At 39.6% G+C, this 22523-nt stretch overlaps 1 protein-coding gene across 1 annotated transcript in view; it reads left to right on the top strand.

Annotated features, from left to right (window-relative positions):
• Positions 1-1705, top strand: part of COPB1 (COPI coat complex subunit beta 1) — a 36395-nt gene extending 34690 nt beyond the window's left edge. The window contains exon 22 of the mRNA XM_037150549.2: positions 1318-1705. Coding sequence (XP_037006444.1) covers positions 1318-1377 — 60 coding nt within the window. The 3' untranslated portion in view covers positions 1378-1705. The remainder of the gene's footprint in view (positions 1-1317) is intronic.
• The last annotated feature ends 20818 nt before the right edge of the window (positions 1706-22523 follow it).

The following is a 22523-nucleotide window of genomic DNA, read 5'->3' as shown; positions in this document are numbered from 1 at the left end:
TGGCCAAACAGGAAAATATGAAGAAACAAGAATTCAAAAAAATGAGAAGACACGTAGGAACCTCCAGGACATCTTTAAACGCTCCAACATCCGAATTATAGGGGTACCAAAAGGGGGAAAGGAACAGCCACCAGTGAAAAACTTATTTGAACAAATAATAAAGGAGAACTTCCCCAATCTGGAAAAGGAAATAGACTTCTAGGAAGTCCAGGAAGCTCAGAGAGTCCCAAAGAAGTTGGACCCAAGAAGAAACACATCAAGGCACATCATCATTACATTAGCCAAGATTAAAATGAAGGAGAGAATCCTAGAAGCAGCAAGAGCTAAGGGGACAGTCACTTAGAAAGGAGTTCCCATCAGAATGTCGGGATTTCTCAAAAGAGACCCTACAGGCAAGAAGGGGCTGGAAAGAGGTGTTGCAAGTCATGAAATCCAAAGACCTACATCCAAGATTGCTCTGTCCAGCAAAACTTTCAATTAGAATGGAAGGACAGATAAAGTGCTTCTCAGATAAGATCAAATTCAAGAAGTTCATCATCACCAAGCCCTTATTATAGGAAATGTTAAAGGGACTTACCTAAGAAAAAGAAGATAAAAAAGATGAACAGTGAAAGGACAGCAAACTCACAGTTATTAAGAACCACACCTAAAACAAAAGCAAACTAAGAGGACAGCTAGATCAGGAGCAGAACCATAGAAATGAAGATCACATGGAGGGTTAGCAACAGGGGAGTGGGAGAAGGAGAAGGGGGGAGAAGGTACAGAAAATAAGTAGCATAGATGGTAGGTAGAAAATAGGGGGGAGGGCAAAAATTGTATGGGAAATAAAGAATCTAAAGAACTTGAGACATGTGGTCATAAACTAAAGGGGGGAATGGTGGGGGAGGGGGTATACAGGGTGGAGGGGATTAAAGGGGGAAAATAGAACAACTGTAATGGCATAATTAATAAAATATATTTTTTAAAAAAGAAAAAAAAAGAAATACAACTTAGGATTTATTAAAATGACTCACCTTTTGGGCCTTAGTTTGGATATTTGCTTAAAACCAGATCGATTCCCATGGGGTATTTATGAAATGGGTTCTTTAGAGTTGTTTTTGTTTTTTTTGAAATCCAAGCTACAAATCTAGTACTGTTTGTAATTCTAACACTAAAAGTGCTTAATAACCAAGTAAGGTGGTTTGGTGAGTCTGATTTGTACCTCCTTGGTGTCGTTGTCAAAGGTTGTATTATTGAATGGGGACTTGGTTAGGATAGAATAACCTGCTGGTTTTACTTAGTGTAAATAATTATAAACATTTTCAATCTTGTTCACAGGGCATGGCCTTAAGTCTTGGAGATAAAATCAACTTGTCTCAGAAGAAAGCCAGTATATAAGAATAAACAACAAGTCCTTGCAGCTTTACAGCTAAACTTTAGGTGTGGGCTTACTGGACCCCCGCGTTTTTTGTACTCTTCATGCTTTATGTTGTATAGGATCTGAGCTCATGCTGATTGCATCGCAGCCAATAACTTATAGCCTTTCCCTTAAATCAAGACTGAGTTTAAAATTATAGTTTGTCTTTTGTCTTAACAGTTCTGAATGGTGTCTTCAAAGTATATGATGTTTCTCACATGTTCTAAGACCATTTTCACAGTACAATAAACAGATCTATTCCTAAATCTTTTGTTATTTTATAAATAAATGTATAATTACATAATTTTAGTTACGTAGCAGTGGATTCCTTTTATTTGTGTTATTGATTTCTATTACAAATTTAAATTACTTTGAGTTGCATATACATGAACTTTATTAAGAGAATTTACAAACCCATTGATGTGAAATGAGACAGGTCTTGGTTTACTGGATTGAGTTTTACTTAATATTCTGACATCAATATTTCTAAAAATGCCTCATTATATTCTAAAGGACTTTTCTCTGGAATTTAGCTCTAGGAAAAAGTACCAAAGAACTTGAGAAAACACACCCAGCTTCAGTTTAAAAGAGTAGTATTGTGAATCTTGACTGAAATAAACATTCTAATTATCCTGAATAGTTATGAAAAATAGATAACCAAAATAGATTTTTATTCATTCACATTTAGTTCTGGGTGTTCCTTTAGAATTAAATCAGTTCCTGCCAGTTACTGAAGCTACTCTGGGAGAATTCAACTCCAGAGGATTGAAAAACTATTTTGTTTCCATGATGCCTCCCTGCTTTACTCCTCCCTTTTTTCTCACTTTACACCAAACCAGGCACCATCACCTCCTAATATGATAACAAATGCTTTTCTGAGCTGAATTCCCTAGAGGCTGTTTGTGCTGTCCTTTCGGCCCTTACCTTCCTTGGGGGTGATTGAGGTAGTCTTATCTCTTAGCTGGGCGGAACATTAACTGTTACACTGGGTGTTCCAGTTAGACGTCAGGCTACATTCAGGATGAGTCCATAGATAAGGTCTGAAAGAGTGTAAGCATCTCCTATTTCAGCACTTGAGTGAGAGGACTGGAATGATTTGTTTCGATTGTCAAGGAAATTGATACTTTGTATGATGTCATAAACTTTGAAGCCAATTGCTTATTTAACCAAAAAGAACCAGAGGATTAGCAGGCATTTGAGATTCCAGAGCATTGAAATCTCAAAGAGTAGGTGGCTACCCAATGAAAGACACTAGGGATGAAGGAAGAGAGTGTTGGGTGTTGGGTTGATGCATTGAGTCAAAGTCTGGAGATTTGTGGTGAAAAGCAGAGTAACTGATGCAATTTTTTTGGATTAGATCATTTCCCAAAGTTTAAAGATTTTATTTCTTTTATTTTTAGAGAGGGGAAGGGAGGAGAAAGAGGAAACATCAATTTGTGGTTGCCTCTTGAGTGCCCCCTACTGGGAACCTACTTAACTAGGAATCAAACCTGCCACCCTTTAGTTTGCAGGCCGGTGTTCAACCACTGAGCCACACAAACCAGGGCTGAACATTAGATTTCTTGATGTCATTAGGTTTTCTAAGAGAAAAAGCATTTCAAAGTCAAGTAAGTTTGGGGAAAACTTTATACCGACCTGTACTGGGGATTTATCATTCACATTAGCATACAAAAAATTCTGAGAGTAACCCTGGCTGGTGTGGCTCAGTGGATTGAGAGCTGGCCTGCAAACCGAAGGGTCCTGGGCTTGGTTGCCAGTCAGGGCACATGTCTGGGTGGGGGGGCCAGGTGCCCAGTAGGGGGCATGCGAGAGGCAACTAACCACACATTAATGTATCTGTCCTCTCACTCCCCCTCTCTCTAAAAATAAAATCTTTTAAAAAAAATTCCAAGAGTACTTCTGTAAAGGAAGCAGATTAGTTTGGTTTAACCCATCAGATCTTCATCTTATTTGACCAGGGAATTCCTTTTTTCATAGAACACTTATTCACAATATGTAGGACAGGAAAACTGACACACCATGTTAAATATTTTGGTTTTGTATTCACAATCCATCAGTATTGCATTTAAGATCTCAAGAAATTATGCCGCTGTGTCCTAGAGTGTGCCACTGTGTGTTTAGGTCGATAATGGTGAGAAAATCGCCTGCCTCACATACTCGGGTCATTTTGGGGGTCGAATTGGCTTACACTGCAATTTTCTTAAATTCCTAAATATGGAAAACAAAGAGATGTTAACACAGTTGTCACATATCTATTACACATTAAGCTATTTACTTCCTTAGCATTTTATTAGCTTTGTGCAGTTAGTGTAAACTGCACAATTGGATAGCAGCACTGCTTAGAGAAGCTGTTTATGCTGTGCCCTCTTAATTAGGATCTAATATACATTTAAAGGTGGTGGCTGCTCACAGTGGACAACAGTGGTCTGCCAGTGTGGCTTAGTTGGGTGGACACTTTCCCACAGACGTAAAAGTCGTGGCTTCGGTTCCCAGTCAAGGCACATGCCTAGGTGGTGGGTGTGGCTCTCAGCCAGGGCGTGGGAGAGAAGCAACCAATTGATGTTTCGGTCGCACACTGATATTTCTCTCCTCTTTCTCCCTTCCTCTCTCTCTAAAATCAATACGCATGTCCTTGGGCAAAGGTTAAAAAATAGAAAATTAAATTAAAAACATTTTTAAAGAATATACTATATAATTAGGACCATAATTTCCAGTAAGAAAATAAACATAGTATCTGACACCGAGTGAGGGCATAATAGGTAAATAATTGAATGAACTTATCTGTAAATCTTAGGAGAGTTAAATGGCCCTTGTATTTTGCTGTATTAACACTAGAGGGGGTTCTGTGCAGTTACTTTCATTTTGCGATTAGAAGTGATTGGAATTTCAAGTTGTTTTCAGTGATATTTTGATAGCTGTAAGAAACTTTTCTTTGTGATTCATAAATATTATAGGAGACAAAAGAACTCATTTTAGGATTCCTGAAAAGACAAGAGAATCAAAATACTTTTAGAAACTCAATGTCAGATGTGAAATATCTATCAACGTATTGGATAAACTAAGTAGTTTTACTGGTGGTCTTTGCCTTTTACACTGGTAAATGTTCTTAGCTAAACCTTCCCCTTAAATCAAGATTCAGTTTAAAATTATAGTTAAAAAACAAATTAATTAGCCCTGGCTGGTGTGGCTCAGTGGATTGAGTGCCAGCCTGCAAACCAAAGAGCTGTTTGATTTCCATTCCAGTCAGTGCACATGCCTGGATTTGCAGGCAAGGTCCCCAGTAGAGGGCGTGCAAGAGGCAACCACACATTGATGTTTCTTTCCCTCCCTCCCTTTCCCCCTCTCTCTAAAAATAAACAAAATCTTTTTTAAAATAATAATTAACTATAGTTTTTCTTTTGTCCTAACAGTTCTGAATGCTATCCTCAAAGCAGAGTCAGATATATCAGCTCCCTACCTACTACTGCCCTCTCCCAGCCTCTTAGTGTATCATCAGTGTTATTTGTCCCCCTCCTTGGGCTCTGCTCTTTCCCCCTGGATGTCAGGAGCCCAAAGAGTTACTGAGGTGTAGTGCAGATGTTTGTTTAGAATAAACAAAAGTGTGGAGTCCTATCTGCCATCTACTTGCTGTGTGGTCTTAGACAGTGGTAGGTAGCTGATTTATTGAATGCATAACACTGAGTGCTTTTTCCATGACATGGGTAATCCCCCTGATGACTCTATGAGGCAAATATTAGTGTCACTTACTGATGATTATACCTCATAAGAATATTGATAAGCAAATTGTATTAAGTATATAGAGTATGTCAGTAATATACACAGAGGATAAGTTGTTATTAAGGCTTAATAGTAAGAGTTGAACCCAGATATAAAGCCAGTGTGCCTGACATTAAAGCCTTTGCAACAACTAGTCAGACATTGCCACCACTGCCTAATCCCTTTCTGCCTCCATTTCCACATTTGTAAGGTTCTTACAATGTTTGCTTCATAAAGTTGATGTGAGGAATAAAACAATACAGTGTATTTATTATGACCATTTGGTACATAGTAAATTTTGTTCCATTTCTTTCCCCTTCACCTTTAGTTCTTACACTGCAGAGAAAACAAACCTGTTCCCTTCACTGTCTTGATCCCTCCAGAATTTAGGTCCTAATTTCATACTGTACTTGAATGCTTTGTTTTCACTTTTAAAACTAGTAACTTAAAAGCAACTTCATTTCTCTATAAATTCTTTATTTGAGGTATCATTGGTCCTCGACCTTGTAACAGTATTTATCATGTCAATTTTTTAAGTGGCTGTTGACACTTCTGTTTATCAACTATTGTTACCACAGCTATGTGTAACTGTCACAACCCGTTTATCTCATGTGATAAATGACTTGTGATGAACACACTAGTTTGGTTTCCTTTCAGAATGACAACCAAATAACATTCTTTAACAATTGAGCACAGAGATAAATGCAGCTAGGTTATAATAACAATGTGATATTTAGAGTTGCTCACTCTGATCAAATGTCACTTCTAGCAATCAGACCACTTTTTAAAAATTTTCTCTAGCATGGCAGGATCGCTAAGAAGTCAGGCAGGAACAAAAGAATGCAAATGGGAATGACGCCTTTTATGAGGGCTTCTCTGTGTATTGGGTTCTGAGATGACTACTCTATGTATTTTTGAACAACTGTAAAACTAACAAGATACAAAACTGAAATGCAGCAGGGTGGGCTAAAATAGCCCTGAATGAGTCTTCCTAAATCTAATCTCAGTACTCAAAATAGGTGTGTCCACCTGGGCCTGTCTCTTTATCTGCAAAATGAGTTAACTGACTGCTTAAGAAATGGGTGCTAAAGAAACAAAAAGCCTTGTGTTTTTATAGCAACTTCTTCAACAAACTTTATAATCAACTGGAATATCTCCGCCTAGATACTACCCACAAATACCTGAAAATCAACATGAAATGGAATTTAGCTTGCCCCTCAAACTTGTCCTGTTGTGTTCTCTGGTCACTTATGCTAGAAACCCAGAAGTCACCCTTAATTCTACCTTCACCCCTAGTTCTCATCAGACATTGTTTCATTTTCTTCCACAGTATTTTTCTAATCTTTTTTTTGTTGTTATTGTTAACTCCTACTGAGATTTCCCTGGTTTATATTTTTTTCCACCTTTATTCTAGCCTACTGCAGTGGCCTAACCATAAATTTCACTTATAATTGTGAAATTAAAGCCCATGCTTTAATCTTGACCACATGCAACAGTTGCTATACAGTTGCTTGAACAGTTCCTTAACCTGTTCGAGCTCTTCCCTGGTAATTTTGACATACATACCTAAAAAAAAGAAAAAAGTCCAAAGATATTTTTAAAGATTTTATTTATTTATTTTTAGAGAGTGGGGAAGGGAGGAAGAAAGAGAGGGAGAGAAACATCAATGTGTGGTTGCCTCTCATGTGGCCTACTGTGGCCAGTAGGGACTGGGGACCTGGCCTGCAACCCAGGCATGTGGCCCAAGTGGGAATCAAACCAGCGACCCTTTGGTTCACAGGCTTGTGCTCCATCCACTGAGCTACACCAGCTGAGGCTCAAAGATTTTAATAATTGAGATGGGAAAATTGCAAATGATGGTGGCACCCCCAAATGAGTATTGACCCAAATTTTAAGTATATACAGTGTGTATTAGATAACCCAATAAATAGTAGATGCTCAATAAATACTGAGTGACCGAATGAATCACACATGTAGCTATAAAGATAACTGTGGATTAAATTATACTGAACATGTGCCAGTGAAATAATGTTAGGGGAAAACACACTACTTTGTAAGAATGTCTCTTACATTAAGATGAACCAGGATATGTTATACTGCCTGACTCTCCAAGTGATTAAAAAAATCAAAATATACCAGTTCTATCACTAGAACATGTTGAAAATAAATCTTATCTACCTCCTCAGGTCACTGGGCATGGCTAAGATATTTCATTGGCAGAGTCCCTAAATCCAGCCCTAGTGATTTTTAGATTTGTGATATTGATCTCTTGGGCTTCTGAGGGGATGAAACTTCAGCTTCTTCTGGGTCCACCCAGAGAGCTGGCTGGCATCCTCCTGTAAAGTACTGCCTTCTCTTTCTTATAACAGGGTAGGGACTGAATCTCACTGCACAGGACCCCAGCCAGGACAGCAGGACAGCAGGACAGCGCCTATGTGGCTCAAGGCATCTGTCTGAGAAAAGTACCGAACTCTCCTAAGCTATCAGACCATTTCTTAAAGCCCAACAACATTAATAAGTGAATTTAATAAATCATAATCAAAATTTTATCTTTCTATGAAGTTGTTTCAGGTCACACTTTTTTTTTTAATGACCCTGTGCTTTGAGTAAAGGTATGACTGTCACTCGTGCTGTGAGTAAAGGAATGACTATGAAGAGTGTGGTTTTCAAATTACCTGCTAGCACAGTGGGATTCCACAAACTAGACGAATGTTTTCCCACAGTTAAAATCAAATAATGGTGGCCTTTGTTCCAAGTCTAAGAAAATTTGGTAGATAGAATTTTGTCAGTTGTGTGTTTCTTCTCTGTAAATGTTTTTGGTACATTAATATCTCCTACTGAATGTAAAAGGCTACGAGAAAGCATTACCGGAATATTCAGTCAGCTGAACATTCTTGGCTGAATAGCTTATCTTTGTGGCCATGTGTGTTCCTAGTTGTTTTACTTGCACACATGTATTTTCTGGTAGTAAACTGTTCCTTGTTCATCAAATGGAGTTAAATGTGTTATCATGGTGGCAGCAAAGAACAACTTGATTTCTAGGTGTTCCACCACTGGACTTAGGTGCCTGTGCAAAATATAAAATCCAAGTATTCTTATGTATTTTGTACAGATCATATAGGCTCTACTTTAATGAAAATAACCTTTGGTAATAAAAGTGTAAATATAAGTTCAGGTAATCCTTGGCTTATGCCTTCAATAAATGACTTCTGGAAAAGCCCTGGGAGAATGTGCCCTGGTTTTTAGCACTCAACATGTAATTAAGACTTTTCCCTTTTTCCCTAACCTAAGGCACAAGATGAGAACTTCCTAGGACCCTTGGGCTCTGACTATTAATACTGTATGTCTAGTTCTGTGCTGCATTCTGAAGTTTCTAAGGATAAAAAAACAGGTCAGTGAGTATTTTAAGGACACGTAAACACCCAATCAGAGAGAAAGGTGCTAGCTGCCCTAAGAGAACAAAAAAACTGGTGGCTATTGGAGAAGGTCAAGCATGGTTTCACAAAAGGGTGACATTTGAACTAAGCCTGAAAAGCGTAAATTTGTCTGCTGAATGTCAGAGAAGGGGTGGGAAAGCCATTGCAACCACACAGAACAATTCTGGTAAAGTCACGAGTGCATGGCACAAGAGAGTGTTCTACTCAACGTACGTGTAGAATGTAGTGGGGAAATGGCAGATGCTGAGGCTGGAGATGGTAGACAAGGGTCAGGCTGGGGCATTCAAACTTTGTTTATGGGAATGAAGAACTACTAAGGATTTTAGAGCAGATAAGTGAAAAGATGATATTTGCATTTAGAAAAAAACCTCTGGCTAGTTCAGAGAGTAGACTGGGGCTCTGGGAGACCAGTTAGGAGCCTGTTGTAAAAATCAAATTCAAGACTGTTTTGACAACAAGATATGAGTGGGAGGTGGTAGAACCAGGGAATAGAGGACAGGGAGAAAGAAGCCTTGAAGTTACAGGTTTTTCCCTGGCTGGTGTGGCTCAGTGGGTTGAGTGCCAGCCTGCAAGCCAAGGGGTCACTGGTTCAATTCCCAGTCAGGGCACATGCCTGGGTTGTGGGCCAGGTCCCCAATTGGGGGTACAGAAGAGGCAACCACACATTGATGTTTCTCTCCCTCGCTTTCTCCCTCCATCTAAAAATAAGTTACAGATTTTCCTAAGGGCAAATGATGCTCTGATAAGCAGGTAGGGCAACCAAATCTGCTTTTCTTCACGTATAGTATGGGAACAATTATCCTTCCCCTTCCTGTCTTAAGGGGTTACTGAAATGGCAATGAAATGGAATCTGTAAAGAGGTGTACAAATGGGCAGTAGAGTAGCTATTAATAATGTTGCCATAGTGATCTTCATCCACAGAACAAATATGAGGTTGAACGATACGAAATTATCTCTTTTATGGCTAAAAAAAATCAGTAGTGTCAGGTGATTCATCCTCACAGTTTGTGGGTTAGTTTTTCCTGTTACTTCCTGCCTCCTTTTCAGCCATATCATTGCTATTTAAAAAAAAGAAAAAGATGAGCAATACATTTCATCAGGGGGATTTCCAGGAATGCTGGGAAAGCAAGGGTGGTAGAAAGTGTACAGACTTTGAAGTCAGATAAACCTGGAATCAACTTTTCCTCTGTAATATTAACTGTGATCTTCATTAAGTCAGTCTGTTTCAGCCTTACTATTTTCATCTGGAAAAGAAATAATGCCCATCTTGCTGAGTTATTAAATGAGAAAATGCATGCCTGTTCGCATGTGGCATGTAAAAGGTGTTGAATAAAAGTTAGTTTCAACTGTTCCTTACTCCCCCCACCCTTTTTTTAAACTTGTTCACAGGTTTGACATAAAACTTTAGTTATCTGCTTCCTTGTGTCCCAGAAAAACAGACTTAAGAGCTACATACCAGGAATTTTGATGTGTATCTGAAATGTTCAGCTGTCATAACTTCAAGCCAAAATCTTCTAAACTCAGTGACCATTTATACTATCAAATATCATTCCATGGAATTGCTTTAGCGCACAGTCTGTGTCAAGTTTTTCCGGAGTGGCACAAGCCTCATCGCTTTTCACATAATTCAGGAAGTTACTCATTTAACCCAGATTTCCAATAAACTCATACATACAAACTGTGTCATACTCCTCTGGAAATGTCATCGTGTGTGTGTGTGTGTGTGTGTGTGTGTGTGTGTGTGAACTGCTTTTTGCAAAGGAAAAAAAAACCATTTCAATTATTATTTCTTTCCTTATATTCCTGACTGCATCTAACGGAAAGGTGAACTGGACTCCCACTGGCTGACCCTCTGCACTTCCGGGTCCCAGCAGCACAGCTTGGTTTCCGTCTCTTTCCCTGCTTCACGTTTCCTCTAATGATGAGTTCTGACCTCGCATTAAATCAGGGGGTGGGGGTTGTGTTCTTTTGCTTTGTTTTGTTTTGAGCTCCTCCTTTGTATAAGCCCTACTCGTGTCACTGCATATATATGGCAAACAAGACAGCTTACATTTTTGTGACAACAATCAAATAAGATACTTTCAAAATGAGTGAGTGCTATCAAGGAAATAAATAGGCTAATGGGATAGTTTTGATGGCTGGTAGATGGCAGGTAACTTAGAAAGGGTTCTCGGGGAAATGAGGCAGTAACACTGTCCTGAGGTGAAAATGGCTTTGGCATATTAGAAGAACAGAGTGGCTGGGATTCTCTCTCTCTCTCAACTTTGTGACAGCAGTAGAAGATGCAGTGAAGAGACAGGCAGGGGACAGACAAAAATTATTCTCTGGGCTCTGGCCTCCAGCATCCCCGGAGGGTTGGATCTGTATCTAGCCACTTCCAAGAACTTTCCTTTAAACCAGAAGTATGCGGTGACTCACATTCTCACTGTAACTCTCTCACAGGGAACCTGACTGTCTTGCCCTCCCCACTTGAATTTACCCCTGACCGAGTTCAACTGAGAGTACTTGATTTTCCACTACATAATGGCCTTTTTAACTTAAAAATTAATTACTAAAATACTGTCTGCTTATGAAGATTAAAAAATGAAGGCAAAAATCAAATTAAAAAATTGTTCACAATCTCACCACCCAGAGATAAATATTGGTTATCATTTTGTGATATATCATTTCAGACGTGTATTCATTTATATACATATTTTAATCTATCATAATATGACTTTATTCAATGATATAAACTTCTGTATCAACAAATCAATGCCTGATTCTACATTATTTTAAATAATTTGTCATGCTGATGATATACCACAATTGTTTCAACCCATTCACTGTTTCAAGGACTAAAAAATAATTATGATAATCACAGTAGTTAATAGATGTTAAGAGCAGGGATACTTTTACACTCATTATTTCTGAGGCATAGAATGTTAAGTGAGTTGCCTGACAGATAATAAGTGACAGACAATGGTGACATAAATGCCAGTTGCTAAGCGTGCACTGTAAGCTAGGCTCGGTGGCAAAAGAACTGCTATTTCCTTTAAACTGCCCAGGTGAGAACTCTGTAGCCCTTCAGGTAGTGGTGGTGGAAGAGAGGCATCTGGATGTCCACTCCCACCAAGACTGCTTATAGTGGCACAGAAACGAGACTGCTGTTGGGATAGGGCGCTTGTAAGCCAGACATCCAGTTTGGCAGTCATTATTTTCTTGCCTTAGGCTACAGTCCAGTCTCAATTTTTGGCTCCCCTCCAAGACGTCTTCCTCACCCTGAGCCCCTCACCTCTTACCTTCAGTTTCTTTATCTATAAAATAGACAAACCATAGTTATTATTATTATTGGCTATTAAGCAAAACAGGGCCCAATCCTGGATGACCAAGTGTCCAGGCATGAGGTCCTCACAAATGCTCTTTGAAAAAGTGAGAAGGGAACCATCAGAGTTTGGGAACCTAGAGGAATGAAGAAAAAAAGAATTGGAAATAATCTGGTTTTTTCCTCAAGGTTCCTGAAGGAAATAATGAGGGGAGAAGGGGATAGGGTGGGGAATTCTCCAGCAAGCTCATTTAAGTGTGCCGCAATTGCGAGTGTAGGACGAGTCATATTCCTTTAAAGCCCTGCTGGTTCCTGGGAGAGCTGCTCACAAGTTGACCTCCTGGCCTCTCATTGGTTCCCACATAAAGGACAGTCAGCCAATAACAGGCATCATCAAACAATTAGGAGGATGCTCAGAGGCAGAAACTGAAGCAGGATGCCTCGTATCTGGCACGCTCATATTCTGAGCTCAAAGAGGTGAACAAATTGGCAAAGGTTGCTCAGCAAGTAAGTGATGGAGCCAGAAATGCAATTCTAACTTCTGACCCAGAGCCTGTCCTCTTTCTATTACATGGTGTTACTTTTACTGCTGGAATGCCATTCAATCCACTGTAAAAAAGCAAACAGACAAAAACTTCTATAAACTTTATGTTCAGGGCAGATTACTGTCTTCACCTTCTGCTTAATGGAAACTTGGTTCTCTCTCGAGGCCACATCTGACATTCTCTTCCAGTCTCCTGATTAGAAGCTGCCTATTCTCACACATTCCACTGGGGCTTCCAGGGCAATCTCAACATTCGCCACTGACATGAACCAGTCACTACACTTGTATTACTTGCAAAATTTACTTCTCCTTTGAGGCTTATGCCATCCAGCTCAGCTGATCAGACCCTCTGTCCTGAGACCGTGACTCTGGAACGAGTGCACCCGAATGGAAGGAATAACTGGGTGGGAAGGGCTGTCTTTGGGGTTCACACCATCTTCTGTGTTTTCTTTGCAGTGGTTGTCTTCTGACCGCTTCAGCCCCTCAAGCCTTCTCCACTTCAAGCCCTGCTAACTTCATAATGTGAAGCCATTTAACATCCTAGCCTCTCTGTTCCTCAATGTTGGCAACAGTAACCACCACCTCACAGCCACGGTTAGACCCTGGACCTCCTCAAGACCTGGCACTCCACTTTTGAGATCTTAAGTCCTGTTGTGTTGAATCTCTCTGCCTGTCATATCCTAGCTCCCCAACCCTCTCACTCCTACCATATCTTCTTCCTGACATCCTGGCCTTTGGCCTCACTGTTTTCTCTCAGGTCTATTTCTCTCTTTAATATTTTGCTTTCTTCCCTGTTCTGCCTTGACATTGTAGTACAGTGTGAAAAACAGCACTATCCTCTTTCTGCCACACCCATTCTGAAAAGTCTAAACTCTGTATCAGTCCAACCATCTGCCCTCCTCACTCCTAAACTTAGGCTCCTGAGCACAACCGCACAGATTAGCCCTAAAGCAACCTTGGTCGTCTCTTCACAATAGATGTGAATTAATTTAACTAACAAAACTGAGTAGTCCATTTATTCATCTGGCAAACATTTACTTATCATCTGTTACATGCCAGGCAAGGTGCTACATGTTAAACAGAAAACAGTAGACAGTGAGCAAAACCAGACCAGGGACACGGTGCCTGCCTTCACTGAAAAATGGCTTGCCAGGAAAGAGAGCCCTTGTGCACTCTATACAAATGTATCGTTACAGTCATGAAGAGTGCTACAAAGGAAAAAACTCCAAGTATTATAAAAGTATATCATAGGACAGCCTATCCTAGCCTCAGGATCAGGAAAGGTCAACCTGAGAAAGTAACATTTAATTTTGGCCTGAAGGAAGGGTTCAAATGAACTAAATGAAAGTATAATAGAAGTGGAATGGAAGGGCTTTCTTTATGGAGGGAAGAGGGTCTGCGAAGGCCCTGAGACAGGAGGGAGGGAGGAAGTGAAAGGGGCCTCGGGAGGGTGTGTGGAGGGCAAGGTCGGAGAAGTCTGTGAGCCAGATCTCTGGGTCATGTTTAGAATTTTGAACCATTAGGGCATTGTGCAGAGAATGACGTTGTCCGATTTGCCTTGTCTTGTAGAAGAGGTCGACCCATTAGTAGGATGTTGAAAGGATTAAATGGAGGTAAGTAAACCAGATAGAAAGCTGTTGTAATTGCCCACTCAACGGCTGGAGGCTTAGTGGGGACAGATTTGAGGAACTTCTCCAGACTCCAAAAGGCCCATAACCTACTTTTCATTCCTCCCAGTATCACCACCACCACTACCACCAATTTTGGCAATTGACTTGCTTCCTATTTCTTAGGAAACTGAAGCTATCAGGTGTGAACTTCTTCAATTTCCTGCCTCTACACCCACAGATTTAGCTAAGTACATGGCCTTTATTTCCTTCCTGCCAACCTCAGAGAAAGAAGGTCAGGTCTCCTTTCTAAAGCCCATCATTTCCCCTCCAGGCCCAATACCATGCTCCATTGCTTGTCCACCCCCTGTCCTGGAAGCAAACTCAATTCTCTTCCAATTAGAAAAACAAAAACCGAAATCCACTAACCTCTTGTCAGCCTAGCTTCTACCTTCTCTCTCTCCTCCCTGTATAACAAACTTTGTAAAGTCTCTTCCCCCTACGTCAGGGAAGGAGGTGCTCACCGAACGGTCCACGTACTCACCGCGTCTCCCAGCTCCTTTGAAGGTAGGCAGAACTAGGTACCTAGTATCTCACTTCGGACTTAAGCATGGAATAGCTGGCATGTGACCTTCCAGTGAATTCTTCCAGTGCTGAGGCAGTTATGGAGGTTTTTGTCTCATAGAAGTTCTAACTTCAAGATGATGGAGACCCCATCACTCCAAACTCCTAAGTGACTGTGTCGAGCCGTCCCCCACTGCCACTCAGAGTGTAAGAAAGAAACAAATTTTTGCTGTAAGTCACCAAATTAGGGGGTGGTTTGTTGCTACAACATAGCCTAGTCTACTAGCACATTTACTCTCTCTACTTCCTCACCTCCCCTGCACTTTTTGAAATAGAATTACAGTATCTCTGACGTGGTTTTTAGCCCTCAGACTCCTCTCCATTGACAGTTTACTCAGGCAAATGCCACCACATTTCTCCTATTGCTTAAATCATCTCATTGGATTTCCCTGCATCATGTGGCGTAGCTGGCTACTCTCTTCTTGAAGCTTCTCCTCTGGCTACTAGGACACCAGCAACTCTTGGTTTTCCTCCTGCTTCTATGGAGGAGAGTAGAACTATTTTCTCCTTCTGTTGAAGTGGCACCAAGTGCCTTTTATCAGGTCAAATTCCCATTTAAAAGACTTCTGTGGCTTTCCAAACCTGAGTTTATTAAACTGACATTTGAGACACTCAGTGATTTAGCCACAACCTGTTTTTCCAGCTCTAGCTTCTAGTCCCCTGTACGTGGCTTACCCTTCACCCAATAGGGGCTTGATGAGCTCCTCCTCCTCTCTGACCTTCATCATGCTGTTTCCTGCATCTGTCAGGTGCTTAAGTTTGGCTTTCTCCTTTCAAATAATTTAGACATTTGTGCAAAGAAGCTTGTGTAGGGATTGCTTATAATAGTACAATTTTGGAAATGACCTAAATGTCCATATTTAGGATGGAATAAAGAAATGTTATTAAAAAGACAACCAACTGTATGGGAAAACATATTTGCCAATGATACCTCAGACAAAGGTTTAATCTCCAAAATATACAAAGAACTTACACGACTCCACTCTAAGAAGACATCTAACCCAATTAAAAAATGGGAAAAGGACTTGAACAGACACTTCTCCAAGGAGGACATACAGAATATCCAGAGACACATGAAGAGATGCTCAATATCATTAGCTATCAGAGAGATGCAAATTAAAACCACAATGAGATACCACTTTACACCAGTCAGGATGGCCATCATAAACAAAGCAACAAACAACAAATGTTGGAGAGGTTGCGGGGAAAAGGGGTCCTTAGTTCACTGTTGGTGGGATTGCAGACTGGTACAACCATTATGGAAAACAGTATGGAATTTTCTCAGAAAAATAAAAATCGACCTGCCTTTTGACCCAGCAATTCCACTGTTAGGATTATATCCTAAGAATCCTAAAACATCAATTCAAAGAACCTATGCACCCCAATGTTCATAGCAGCACAATTTACAATAGCCAAGAGTTGGAAGCAACCTAGGTGCCCATCAGTAAATGAATGGATCAAAAAAGTGTGGTACATATACACAATGGAATTCTATGCAGCAGAGAGAAAGAAGGAGCTACTACCCTTTGCAACAACATGGTTGGAACTGGAAAGCATTATGCTGAGTGAAATAGGCCAGGTGTTGAAAGACAAATACCATATGATCTCACCTTTAACAGGAAGCTAAACAACAAAACAAACAAGCAAGCAGAATAAAAACAAAGACACCGAAATAGAGAACAAGGGGACAGTGACCAGAGGGGAGAGGGAAGGAAATTTAAGGGGGAAAAAGGGGAGGGATTTGGAGGAACAAATATGAAGGACACAGGGACGAGAACTAAGGGGGGTAGAAATGGGAGGGAGGTGGGGAGACGGGGCGGGGGGTGCTGGGATGGGAGAAATAGACAAAAAACTGTACTTAAAAAATAACTAAATAAAATTATTTTTAAAAAAGAAACAAATGTTATAGACATGCCAGGTCTGAAATGCATTCTTTCTCACCAAAATCAAGGACTAAACCAAAAAACAGAAATTCCAACAAGGAAAGAGATGAAGAGCACCTGAAAATGGAAGTAAAGGTAAATCTAGGATCACAGCTTTGCACCAGGTGTAAAGGGCAACCATCCTGATAAAAGCAAGGTGATTCAAAAGATTTATGTTGTGGCTCTCACCAGGCTAAAACTGATGAAGCCACCGGTACACATAATCTCTCCAATAAGGGTGTAACCTAAGAAGGAGGAAGATACAAATTCTAGTCAACAAGGACTCTGATTCAGGACAAGGCCCACCCCCCAAAAAAAAGTTGCTCAGGATAACAGGGAAGGAGAGTCCCAGAAGACGGCTGAGCAGAAGGGCTAGAATACAAACAGTTCCGACAGGAAAATGAAGTTCTCCAGGAGGGGTGTGTTCAAGAGAAAAATCGGACCTGACAGATGACCTGATGCCATTGGCCACAAGGAACAGTATAGTGAAAAATTAGTAGAAGGTGTTAGAAGAGTTCCTTATAGGTAATTATTGCAGAGAATATTAAGTAAATGAAAAACCAAGGCAATTGTAAACTTTACAAAAAGGAAAAATTGAAAAAAGTAGAATTTTGGTATGCTTCAGTGGTGAGGTATAAATAATATTTACATAGGGATCATAATGTAAATACTGACTGTTGATTTAGCTGAAAATTGTACTGTAATTCTATCAGGAAGCCGGGGAGAAGAAACTGGGTGGAGGTGCAGCAGAACTAAGTCCTAATCTACAAAAAGAAGTCACTGTAGGATGTCTGAAATGGATTAATCAACGGTAGCAAAAAGAACATACTTTTTAGGAAAACAGAGATCTACAACTGCCGTAAGAGACAACAGAGTTGGTTACCTCTGGAGAAGAGACTTAGGGGAATGGGGAGAGGCAGTAAATGCTTTACCTTACGCGTCTCTGAGGGGTGGGCTCTGCAGGGTGAGAGTTTCTGTTTACCCCTCTCTATGCTCTGTACTAGTCAAAGTTTTTACAATACGCATGCATTACTTGTATAATTATAGTAAAAATAATAAAGCCAATGTGCTGTCCGAGTTTTCTGCCTTTGGGAATTTCATCTCCCAGCCATTGGGACCATCTCCAGTTCTCACCGTCTCCAGTCTCAAGCCCTGTGTGTGGGTTTGCCTCCTTTGTTTGAATGGGAGGAGGGTGAAGGCTCTGTGGTTTCTCCTGTCAATCAAGAGCTCATCTCAGTTATTGGCAAACTCCTATCTGCAAGCCATCTCCAAGGAGGAGGAAGCTGTGGTTCCCTCAACCAACTTAGCCATCATCTTGAATGCCAAAGAGCCTCTACCAGACCACGGACTGCTACACAGTATATCTCTATTTTGAAGTTCTCTCCTCCAACCCTTACCTCATTCATACTCATTCTCTTGTGTAGATTGAGATTTTCGTTTGGTGTGATTTACCTTTTGCTTGGAGAATTGCCTTTAATCTTTTTTCCAGTGTTGGTTTGCTGATAATGACTTTTTTCAGCTTTTTAAAAATAAGTAAAGGCCTTTACTTTGTTGTTGTTTTCTTTAAACAAAAGGCACTCGTTGTAAATGTATAAATTCAATGATTTGGTAAATTAATAAACTTGTATATCTATCGCCATAATCCAGTTTTAAAACATTATCATCTCTTCCAAAAGTTCCCTGATTTTCAATAGTTAATCTCCACTCCCACTGGAGACCTAGCAATCACTTAATCTCTTTAAATTTGCTTTTTCTAGGTATTTTATATAAATAGAATCATACATGTAGTTTTTGCTTTGAGCTTCATTCACTTAGTTTTTCAGGTTCATTCATGGTGTAGCATGAATCAGTAGTCCATTCCTTTTAAATAATGAATAATGTTACATTACATGGATGTGTTGTACCATGGAATCACTTCTCAGTCTTTTGGCTAAGACAAAGCGTGGATATACCACATTTTCTTTATCTTTCACTAATTGATGAATAGTTAGCTTGTTTCCATTTTTTTACTATTATGAATAAGACTGCTATGAACATTTTCATACATGGTTTTATGGACATATGTTTTAATTTATCTTGGATAGATTCACAGAAATGGAAATGTATAACTTTTTATGAAGTGGACAAACTGCTCTCCAAAGTGGTTGTACCATTTTACATTTTACCAGTAGTTTGTGAGGGTTCCAATTTCTGCACATCCTCGCCAACACTTGGTATTATATGTCTTTCTTTTTATGCCCCTCCAGTCAGTACATAGTGGCATCTCATATTTTCTTTTTACTGTAATGTAGTTGACATACAATATTGTTAGTTTTAGGTGTACAACATAATGATTTAATATTTATATAGCTTACAAAATGATCATCACAGTAAGTCTAGTAATTATGTGTCACCAGACAAAGTTGTTAAAATATTATTGATTATATTTTCCATGCTGCACATTATATTCCTGTGACTTATGTTTTATAACTGAAAGTTTGTATCTCTTAATCCCCCACCTGTTTATCTTATTTTTGCCATTTATAAATTGGGTTACTTTTCTTTTATTACTGAATTGTAACAGTTCTTTATTTATTTTAGATTCAAGTCTTTTATCAGACATGTAATTTGCTAATATTTTATCCCAACCTATGCCTTGACTTTTCATTTTCTCAATGGTGTCTTTGAAACACAAAGATTTTTTTTTGAAGTCCAACTTATCGATTCTTTTCTTTATGGCTTATGCTTTTAGTTCCATGTCTAAAAACTCATTTTTCTAATCCAAGGCCATGAAGATGTCCTCCTATATTTCTTTTAGAAGTTTTACAACACTAGCTCTTACATCTAGGTCTATGATCCATTTAAGTTAATTTTGTGTATGGTGTAAGGTAAGAGTTTGAGTTAATTTTTTTGTATGTGGCTATTCAATCATCAAAGCACCATTTGCTGAAAAGATTATCCTTTGCCCCACTCAACTGTCCTTGCTCCTTTGCCAAAATCAAATGACCATAAATGTAAAGTTTTATTTTTGGACTATTAATTCAGTTTCATTGATCTAAATGTGTATCTTTGTGCCAATACTATACTCTCTTGATAATTGTGCTTCGTAGTAAGTTTTGATTTCCTTTATTTCTGAAAGATATTTTTGCTAGATATAGAATTCTAGGTTGACAGTCTTTTTTTCCTTTCAGCACATTAAAAATGTTGTGATACTGTCCTCTGGATTATATAATTCCATATGAGAAGTCTGCTGTCATTATCTTTATACCTCTGTGGAGGTACAAATCTGCTTTTTCTCTAGTCATTCAATTATTTTTTTACTTTAAATAATTTCATTATGATGTACCTTAGTGTGTTTTTAAATTTAACTTAATTTTTATTGAATTTATTGGGGTGACACTGCTTAATAAAATTATATAGGTTTCAAGTGTGCAGTTCTCCAACACACCATTTATATATTGTATTGTGTGTCCACCACCCCAAGTCAAGTCTCCTTCCATCACCACTTATCTCCCCTTTACTCTCTTTTACCTCCCTCACCCCTTTTCTTTCTGATACGGTTGTTTGTATCTATGAGTTTTCACTACACTGTTGTCTGTGTCTACAAGTTTTTTGTTCTTAGGGTTTTTTCCCCCTTAACTTTTTTCACCCAGCCCCACAACCCTTTTCCCCTCTAACAGCTCTCAGTCTCTTCTCTATCTATGAATATCTTTCAATTTGTTTGTTAGTTTATTTTATTCATTAGATTCCACATATGGTATTTGTTTTTGGCCTATTTCATTTAACATAATGCTCTCCAGGTCCATCCATGCTGTTGCAAAGGGTAAGATTTCCTTCTCCTTTACAGCCAAGTAGTGTTCCTCTGTGTAAATGTACTACAGCTTTTTTATGCCCTCATCCACTGATAGACAACTGGGCTGCTTCCACATCATGGCTATTGTTGCAATGAGCACAGGGGTGCAAATATTCTTTTGAATTAGTGTTTCAGGTTTCTGCAAGTATATTCCAAGAAGTGGAATCACTGGGTCATAATGCAGTTGCATTAAAAAATTTTTTAAAGATTTTATTTATCCATCTCTAGAGCGAGGGGAAGGGAGGGAGGAAGAGAGAGAGAGAAACATCAATGTGTGGTTGCCTCTCACATGCCCCCTACTGGGGACCTGTCCCAAAACCCAGGCATGTGCACCATGGGAAGTGAAATGGTGACCCTTTGTTTCAAAGGCCGGCACTCAATTCATTGAGCTTCACCTGAAAACATTTTTCCACTGCTTTTTTAGAGCGAGAGGGAGAGAAATATTGATGTGACAGAGAAGCATTGATTGGTTGCCTCCCTTATGTGTTTGTGATTTGCTAATATTTTATCCCAACCTGTTTCCAGACAGGAGATTGTTTGCACCTGCACTGGAAATCGAATCAGCAACCTACGTATGTGCCCTGAGCAGAAATCAAACCTGCAACCTTTTGGTAATGGGATGATGTTCCAACCAACTAAGCTACATTGGCCAGGGCCATTTTTAACTTAATGAGGTAACTCTATACTGCTTTCCACAGTGGCTACACCAATCTGCATTCCCACCAACAGTGCAAAAGAGTTCTATTTTCTCCATATCCTTGCCAACACTTGTTTGTTGATTTATTTGTAATAGCCATTCTGACAGCTGTGAGGTGATATCTCATTGTGGGTTTTTTAATTATATTTTATTAGCTCTGGCTGGTGTGATTCACTGGTTAAGTGCTGGCCTGCAAAGGGTCGCCGGTTCAATGCCCAGTCAGGGCACATGACTGGGTTGTGGGCCAGGTCCCTAGTAGGGGGCACATGAGAGACAACCACACATTGATGTTTCTCTCCCTCTTTTTCTCACTCCCTTCCCCTCTCTAAAAAATAAATAAAATCTTTAAAAAATTATATTTTATCCATTATGCTATTAAAATTGTCCTGAGTTTTCTCCTTTTGCCCCACTCCACCCAGCGTCCCCTGCTTTCTCAGACAATCCCCCACCATAGTTCATGTCCATGGGTCATGTGTACAGGTCCTTTGGCTACTCCATTTCCTATACTGTGCTTTACATCCCATGGCTGTTCTGTAACTACCTGTTTGTACTTCTTAATTCCCTCACCTCATTACCTATTCTCCCCCTTCCCCTCCATCCAGCAACCTTCTGGTAACTAACTCCTTTAACTTTGGCCTTTTAATAATGATGTCTTGGAGTGGGCCTCTTTGCATCCATCATAATTGGGACTCTCTGTGCTTCCTGTACTTGCATATCTGTTTCCTTCGCCAAATTAGGGAAGTTTTCTTTCACTGATTTTTCAGATAGATTTCTAGTTTGTTGCTCTTTCTCTTCTTCTGGCATCCCTCTGAGGCAAATGTTGGACCTCTTAAACTGTTTACAAAATCCTCATGGGGGGTATTCTTTTTTCTTTTTGTCTTGCATGGTTATTTTTAGCTTCCTTGTGTTCCAAATCATTGATTCGATTCTTGGCTTCATCTATTCTACACTTGCTTCCCTAAAAATTGTTCTTTATTTCAGTAGCCACATCCTTTGTTTTGGGCTGGGTCTTTTTTATGCTGCTGAGGTGCTAAGTTCCTTGAGCATCAAAAGCACTGTATATACAGTGTTTTGAACTCTGCATCTGAAAGATTGCTTATCTCCATTTCGTTTAGCTCTTTTTCTAAAGTTTTGATCTATTTTTTCATTCAGGCCACGTTTCTTTGTCTTCTCATCTTGGCAGCCTCCATGTGTTTGTTTCTATGTAATAGGTATACCTGCTTTGGCTCTGTGTCTTGGTAGTGTGGCCTAATGTAGTAGGTTCCTGCAGGGTCCAGTGGCACAGCCTCCCCTATCACCCAAGCTAGGTACTTGAGGCGTGCCCTTTGTATGGGTTGAGGACATACTCCTCTTGTAGTTGAGACTTGGTTGCTTTTGGTAAATCAATAGGAGGGATTTACCCAA

This window comes from Artibeus jamaicensis, unplaced genomic scaffold, assembly GCF_021234435.1.
Source record: "Artibeus jamaicensis isolate MK-2021 breed Jamaican fruit bat unplaced genomic scaffold, CSHL_Jam_final contig_797, whole genome shotgun sequence".
Lineage (NCBI taxonomy): Eukaryota > Metazoa > Chordata > Mammalia > Chiroptera > Phyllostomidae > Artibeus > Artibeus jamaicensis.
This window is presented reverse-complemented; position numbering and strand designations above follow the sequence as displayed.